At 37.9% G+C, this 8,829-nt stretch overlaps 1 protein-coding gene across 1 annotated transcript; it reads left to right on the top strand.

Moving 5' to 3' along the window:
• Positions 1–907: 907 nt before the first annotated feature.
• Positions 908–2,112, top strand: LOC121778646 (protein BIG GRAIN 1-like B). The gene has a single exon (XM_042176030.1). It carries the CDS (start codon positions 984–986, stop codon positions 1,965–1,967), a length of 984 nt encoding a protein of 327 aa, XP_042031964.1. The 5' UTR covers positions 908–983; the 3' UTR covers positions 1,968–2,112.
• The last annotated feature ends 6,717 nt before the right edge of the window (positions 2,113–8,829 follow it).

The following is an 8,829-nucleotide window of genomic DNA, read 5'->3' as shown; positions in this document are numbered from 1 at the left end:
TTGGAGACTATTTTCTCTTTATTAAGGTGAGATTTATTCTAAACTAACAATGTTTAATTTACTTTTTTTTTCTATTTCTCTCTTACTTTATCTAGTATTATGCATTAAAACATGTGCCCAATCAAAAGTGCATACTTTTATGGGGCAGTGGGAATATATTTTTTATTACTCGTGTCGGGTCAAAGTGAGACACATATTGAGCGACGGATGAATCATATGTCCCACTTTAACAGTCCCGATCTTCCTTTTTAGTTTGTCCCATATTATGAGTCCCTGTTAGAATCTTCCATAAATGGTAATAGGCTCTATATTCCACTAACTTCATTTCCCTCATGTTTTATTATAAAACTAGTATATAAATATACTAACTCATACTTATTCCATTATTTTTTTACCAACTTTGCTATAATTTTTTAAAATCCAATTACAACTCAATTAAGACTGATAGTGTAAAGTGCAACGGGGGAGTATATAATAACCGTATAACTCATAATCTTCTCAATAAAATGGAGAGCGCATAATGCGCCATTCCTCAACAAAGATTATCTCAGAAATGGAATAAACTTCAACTCCGATTCTCCCAACACTAACTAAGAAAAATAGCTACTCCTAAAATATAAATTTGATTCAAATTTTGAAATCAATGTACTTTACCAGATCGTCATAACTCCCCCCATTCATTTTGGTAACCGAATTAGCAAATTAACCATTTCCCTATTACGCTAATCTTATTCAATCACACTAATTAGATTTGAAAACGAAAATTGTGGTTTTTTTTAGGAAAATTCAATAATAATCCAATAATCAAACACCAAGCTGTCAAAGACATGTAGTTAGACCGCGCGTGCTAACTCCTTTATATACCTTCTCTTCTATTCATTTCTCTCCAATCCATCTTCAACCTCAAGCTCTCTCTCTCTTCATCGCCCCTTTTCCTCCTACGCTTATAGCCCCAACCACCTCAGATTCTCCATCAAACAAAAATGTATTCTCGAGAAAAACTATGCAGAAATCAAACCCAAAAGTCTAGAAATAACGACAAAAATCCGTCTTCTTTCTCCTCCACTCTCCTCGACGAAATCTACCGCTCAATCGACTCCAATGCCGACAACAGAGAAGCCGCGAGAACATCCCTCGTCGAGAAATGGACAGAGAAGGAGAGAGCCGCTGCCGCCGCCGCAGTGAGAAGAAAAAATCAAGAAGCCGACACGAAACATGTCCACGAAAACGACGTCGTTTTCTTCAGCTCCACGTCATCGTCTTCCGACAGCTCTGGCGCCCTCTCCTCTTCCGACACTGAGTTTTTCGCCTCGGCCACCCGGTCCAAGACGAAGCTCTCCTGCTTCACCATCAGGCCGAAACCGGTCCGGACCGGAACCCGGTCCGAACCGGGTCGAACCGGAGCAGCCGAGGATGATTTGATCAAGTCGAAATCGAGGGCGTTGAAGATTTATGCGAATTTGAAGAAAGTTAAGCAGCCGATTTCTCCCGGTGGGAGGCTCACTACCTTTATTAATTCGCTCTTTAGCAATGCAAGTGGGAAGAAGATCGAATCCCCAGACGATAAGTCGTCGGCGGCGGCTTCGTCGTACTCGCGGTCGTGTTTGAGCAAGTATTCGCCTCGGGAGAAGACGAGGGACGGGGAGCGGAGAAGAGTGAGGTTTGAACCGGTCAGCAAAAATTTGGGTAGTGGAGATTCTGGCCGGTTCGGGCGGCCTCCACTACCCCCGGTCGAATTGAAGGTGGGCAAGAAGGCCGAGTTTATTGCACAAAGACAAAATAGTAAAAGAGTTTATGTTTTATATAATGATGATGAAGAGGACTGTCTTAGTGATTCGAGTTCAGACTTGTTTGAGCTTGACCACCTAGCGTTTTTTGGGAGTAATAGGTATAGTGAGGAGCTGCCTGTGTACGAGACTACTCATTTCGATGCGAATTGCGCTATTGCTAGTCGTCTCTCCCGGTGATTAAGTTCATTAGGGAGGAATAAGATGTCATGATGTTTTTTTATTTAATTTTATAGTATTTGGGACTAATTAGTTGTACATTGTCTTTTTAGCTTATGCTTTTTGATCATACCATATTAGAAGATGTTACTATATGTTACTTTCCGATCTATGGAATTCGATGATGTAAATTTTTGTGAAAAAAGCACTATTTGGAATGGAGACAAACACTGAAAAAGAAGCAATGGGGGGAGGGTTGGATCCCAAGTTTGTAAGAGAGTGACATATTTTGATAAAGAGAAAAGAAGAATAAAAGAAAGAGATAGAGAGAGAGAAGATTCGAGATCAAAATGAGAAGCAAGAATTGTAAGGTGGTGATGGTAAAGGGAAAGACAAATCTTCCCCATGGGAATAGGGAAAAGTGAACATCTTTAACTTTAATAAAAAAAAATTATTTTGTTGATTTTTGTAATGAAATTTGGAGGAATTTTTGTTGCTTCATCAGAATGGTGTGATTGTTCAACAGATCCCCAAGAGGCTAAGTAAATTACCATTTGTTTAGAACTATTTTTATCTTCCCCAATTTTATGCCCACATTTTTAGATAAAATCAATTTCTTTAATTCAAATAAAGTTTCCTATTGTTCTTTTAAGAATGATCAATTATAATATTTTATTTAATGAAAACTTACGGGTCATATATATTAGGCCATCCGCAACGCTGTCTCTTATCCGTCTCATCTTTTAACTATTCATGGCCCCCATTGTACTTTTCACTCCATCTCTTAACTAAGAGACAGAACTTGCATCCCTTCATCTCTTATCTGTCTCTTAACCATCTCATCCCAACTATTCATTCAATTTCATTTTTTATTTTTATTTCCAACAAATTCAATTAATAAAAACATACTTCATTAAATAAAATAAAATTACAACTTAAAATCCTTAAAAAATACATAATTAAATTCGTGGCAAAATAAATAATAAAGACATAATTTAAAATACAATTTTATAGAAATTATAAAAACTACTACGCTGGCGAATCATTTCCCGAGGGAAACGGTGGAGGCGGAATACCAAGTTGTCCCGCCAGATACACAATGCCGGGAAGAATAGATGTGTGTTTGTGTGTGTAATGAGGATGAAATAGAAGTATTTATAGAGTAAAAATAAATAAATAAAAAAATGGTAATATTACCGTTTTCATTTTTTAAATTTTTTTTTATTAAATTCGAATTTTTTAAAAAATGGTTTATTGCGTCAGCGTGACGAAGTCCACTTGCGGGCCGGCGAGTGGGCGTCACGCATGGCGCCAGCTCGCGCCACGTGGCGCAGGCACGTGGCGAGCCAGCCCGCGAGACGTCTCGGTGGGACGGGCGTCTCGGCGAGACCGGGACAAGACGGGGCGCTGCAACGCGTCTCGCCGCCGTCTCGTCTTGGCGGGACGAGATACGAGCCTCTCGCGGGACGCGTTGCGGGTGGTCGTGCTGTAGTTCTTAATTCAACGTTGCATCACATGTCTTTTTCCAGCCAATGTAAGAGGCCGTCTATTAATTATATGTTGAAATAAATAATTAAAAAGCATTATTTCTATTAGATGAATAGGTGGAACCGTTAGATTGAGATAATTACAAATTAAAGTTAAGAGAACTTAACTACTTTTGCTTTGATAGTGCTAAATGACAAAGATTGTATAAATATGCGTGATATTTACTTATAAAATAAAAAATATTGATATATTTTGGTATGAATGAACAAAAGACGAAACTACAGAAATTAATGATATGGTGTGATAATATAATATAATTGTTCATGAGTACAATATTTATTTCTAGGGAGTTTGGTGGAGAATGAAATGCTACTAGTTATTATATTAACCTTTTCAATTCTTACAAATTTCATTCCTATGAATCTTATATGTCTTGTCATCTTTCAATGTTCAATATCTAAACTTGCAGCACTAATTGCTAACTAATCTATAACTGTATAATTTGTCACGAGTTCCATTGGTATGTAATGTAGACTACAGTGCTTCTAGGTTCCAAACATGGAGTATATATATTACAATTAATCAAATCAGTTGTAATTTTTATAGGAAAATGTCAAAAAAAATTATAAAATTTGGTTAATTTCTGACCACTTTCATAATTTTCATCTAGCCGATTATATCATACTTTTGATATTTTTTTTCAATTAAGTATATCTCACAGTAATACATTTTGGCCATCCTACGTATTTTGATTTATTGAGAATGGCCTATATATATAAACGTTAAAGATATGACTGACTAGGCGCACTAGCAAAATTTTATTTAAAAACTTAAGACATGGTTTTGACTGGGTGCATTTTCTGCCACATCTGACTTAATTTTCTCCCATTAAGATCATGTGACAACAGTTCCAACAATTTGTCATTTTTAATATATGTTCCCTTTAAAATTACAAAATTGAACTTTACTCTTCAAAATAAAGATAGCATAAGTGGAAATGATCTCTAACAAGATACTTAGGGCATCCACAGTGGGCGGACGATAGGCCGCCCGATGCCTCGGGCGCGCCATCGTCTGCCACTATGGGTGCGCGGACGATGGACGATGCGTCATCCTCGCCCTAAGCTTAGTCCGTGGACGAAGCGCGGACGATAGGGCATCGTCCGCGCCATCGGCCGCCCACTGTGGGCGACGCGGACGATGGCGCAGACGATGCAACGCGTTTTTGATTTTTTTTATTTTTTAAATTCAAAAATTGTGTTTATATAAATACCCCTACCCCACATTTCATCTGTAACCTTTCGATTCAGTTTTCCACTCTCAACTTACGCTATAAAATGGATTCCCGTGAATACTCAAGTCCCAATAGCCCGATGTTTGGAGACGGTGCACGTTGGCCGGGTACACAACCTGACGAATATCGGTCGTTCGACCCCAACACGTAGTACAATCCCAATTTCAGTACGAATTCGTACGGTCTCTCTGACATGGAACCGTCTCCAACTCGCCCTGCCGCCCTTTCCCGTCGCGCCGCCGCCCCCTCCGCCGCTACCGCCCCCGTCAGAAAGAAGCGGACCAAGTACAGGGCGTACAAGTTGCCACCTCCGGCAACGAATGAAGAGTACGCCCCCGGACGTACGAACTATCAACCGGATGAAACCCTCGTCTTGGCAAGGTGTTGGGTGGATATATCGGAGGATCCGATATTCACGAACAACCAAAAGCAGCTCGCGTACTGGGAGCGCATCGCCGAGTGCTACAATGAGGCGAAACCGCCGACCGAGTATAAGCGCCATAGGGAGCAGCTCTGCAAGCACTGGGATCAGGTGAAGAAGCAAGTCAACCTGTTCGCGGCAGAGTACAAGAAGTGCTCAAGGGAGCAGGGAAGCAGCCAGAGCTTGAGCGATGTGCGCGATAGAGCGTTGTTGTCGTACCAGTCCTGTACGGCGACTTCAAGCATTTCACCATCTGGGCGCTCTTGAGGGACAAGCAGAAGTTCCAAGGAGGGATTCTGCACACCGGTGCAACGAAGAGGATGAAGACCACCGACGCTGGTGGTTACACGAGCAGCGAAAGCGGAACTCGTCCGGTCGACCTCAACCGAACGTACACAGAGGAAGAGAGTTCCGGCACACCGATGTCCTCCCGGCGTCCCATAGGCTTCAAGGCTGCGAAGAACAAGGGGAAGGCGAAGGCGACATCCTCCTCGCAAGCCGCCTCCCCATAGTCGATCCCAACCCCGACCCCGGCGACACTTGCCTACTCGGAGTTGGCAACGGCCTCGATGGCACGGACGTTGTTGGACACGCACAACGCCCTCATGAAGTGTACGGATCCAGTCAGAGCCGAATAACTCCAGGGGTTGATCGATGAGCTGCGACGGAAGTTGGAAATTTTGTAGAGTCAAACTTTTTTTTTATTTCTAACCCGTGTAACCTTTTTTAATCAATGTAGTATTTGTCGTTTTTCATTTAATCGTTGTGTTTTTTAATTAGTTTGCATTTATATATTTGAAAACATTTAAATTAATTAACAAAATAATAACAAAACCTACAGGGCGTGCCTTAGGGCGCTACACTGCAGGTGGAAGGGTAGGAGGATAAAATGTTGATATGGCAGTGCATAGGGCGGGCTTTAGGACGCGCCACTGATGATGCCCTTATTAAATTTAGGGTGATAAGCAAACTAAATTTGTATAGTAGTAGTAAAGAAAATTGGAATAAGTGTTAAGTATAAACTATATGTGCAATAAATCAATATCAATTTTGTAATTATGTCAGTAGACTCAGTACGATACATCGGACGAAAGTTATGGGATGATACGAGCATTATTAGTTAGATAAATTAGGATTTGCATATCTTTTCCATTTCTTTGTTTTCTTGTTCATTAAGTTATCACCTTGAGGACAAGGTGGATTTCAACCGTGGGGAGTTGATACGAGCATTATTAGTTAGATAAATTAGGATTTACATATCTTTTCCATATCTTTGTTTTCTTGTTCATTAAGTTAGTTATTAGCATTATAAATAGGAGTTATTGTAATCATTTGAAAAATCAATGAAGAATATCAATATTATCATTCATTCTCTTCTCCAAAATGAGAAACCTGTCTTGCTCGACGGGCACTTGCCCGCGACAAACATTTATCGATCGCCGATCTACGGACGCCGATCAACCCGATAGGAGGTTTATCCTATCAAATTGGTGCTTTCATCACGATCTCACCCACCTAAACACCGATCGAATCAGAGCTATGTCGCTGCTCGACGGGCACTCGCCCGCAACAAACATTTATCGATCGCCGATCTACGGATGCCGATCAGCCCGATAGGAGGTTTATCTCTCCATTTGTATTCTTAAAAATCCGACGTCTTACCTCCTCTCCTGAATGGGTCGCACGTTTTGAAATTTTGCAAAGAAGATATGGATCGACATCTTGTATGTGACTGCATGGTCACTTTGGGACATTAGAAGTAAAACAGTCTTTCTAGATTTTGTACCCAATTTGGAGATTGTGAAAGAAACTTATCCTATGGTGCTTAGGGGCTTGGATTATCGGGTGAGTGTGCTGGTTTTTTATAGTTGTTGATAGGTTGTCGAGTAACTTTCTTGTTGTTGTTTGGTCTTTGTGTACGTTGGACATGTTTGCTCACCTTTTTTAAAAAATAATGTAGCTACGGATGGATTGTGAGTAATTTGGAATTACCCAAAAACAATATTTAAGACATCCATTAAAGTCATCATGAACGAAGGTAGATACAAAAAGGGTACACATTAACATGGTTTAGAATGTAATGCCTTGTCAAACGTCAACTGGATTCATAAAGAAGATCATAAATAGCTCAATAATACGCAGTTGTCACATTTCATATCCACTGGGAAAAATGAGACAATTATATTAATGTAAAGCAATTAATATCGACATTATTGATGGACCTAATGTAGTTTAATAGTTCGAAATTCAATAAATTGTATCTTAAATGTCTATTAATAAAAAGAAGGACCACGGTTCATCTAGTAATGGTATACGATAAATCATCATTCTATATTTGTGTGTTTATTTTCGGTCATATTCATATAGTAGTGTAGTAGAATGTAAAAAATGCATCCGACACTAGATAGTACCAAAAAAAAAACGATTAAAAAGATGTAATACTATGTATATTTAATTTGCATATCGTTATAACTTATAAACATAGATATTTTTTTAACTGCATTTCATTTTCCTCCTTAATATTTTCCATGTTTAAGGAATGTTTTTTTGGGTGTTTCAATCTCAGCATCATTAAAAACTTTAAAGTAAAGATTTATGGAGTAGTATATCTCTATTTTCTTGATATTTGCGTCAAATGTTCTATACTCAATTATGCAATAGTACTACTCCTATTAGTTTTCTGTACAAAGGAAAACATGCTTAAACTAAGCCAAAAACTGGGGATCGAAGTATATCAAGATCCAAAACGGTGATAATATAAATACTAATAAAATCAATAAAACTAAATCTAAACTAAAAGAATTTTAGAATAACACATAATCAAACACTCCCTCCATCTACTTAACATAATTAAATTTTTGGGATGTCTAACTTAAAAGTGACACGTTTTCTAAAATGAAAACAATATCATTTCTACTTTTATTCTCCTCCTATATATTCTCTCTTTATTTTATTCACAAAATATGAATATTGCATAAAGTCTTGTACCGAAAAGCAAACATTTAGCTTTATGCAAAACGGAGGAAGTAAATAACAAAAAAACTAATTAACAAAACAACATCATTACAATTAATGTCAGGTATCGATCTTGCAGTACACAACAAATCCAGTGTGGAATTCGGTTCTAATTTTGAATAATTTGTCTTTCATTGAAGCAGATATCAAAAGTGTACATTTTTGTTAATTCAGAAATAATTCATAGTATATTTAATTATGAATACTTCAATTAAATGTCAAATATTCTACGATATAATATATTAATTAAATGTCAAATAGTCTAGGATATAATCAACCATAATTTTCCTTAGCAAAAAATCATCAGTTATCATTGCTCTATGGGTACGTAAAGAAGCATGCCATAACTGAAAACGAATGAAAGCTCGAATCTTTATAGTAAAAAATTCCAGCATGATCAGATGATTACAATTTACGAGCCCAATATATAAATATATGTGCTTTGGTATATACCATATATTTTATTCTATGATTCATTCTGTTAATGTAGGTAGCTGTGTTGTCAATCTATGATTATAAATTATTCAAAAATTATAAATTATTTAAAGAAACTTCTTCCAACCTTCAAGTTACTTTATTTGAATCATATAATATCATTATTGAGAGAAAAAGTTTTTTTAGGATTATTCTTTAGTGTTTCGTAACGAGAAACAATTCCCTAGTTC

This window comes from Salvia splendens, chromosome 19, assembly GCF_004379255.2.
Source record: "Salvia splendens isolate huo1 chromosome 19, SspV2, whole genome shotgun sequence".
Classification (NCBI taxonomy): Eukaryota; Viridiplantae; Streptophyta; class Magnoliopsida; order Lamiales; family Lamiaceae; genus Salvia; species Salvia splendens.
This window is presented reverse-complemented; position numbering and strand designations above follow the sequence as displayed.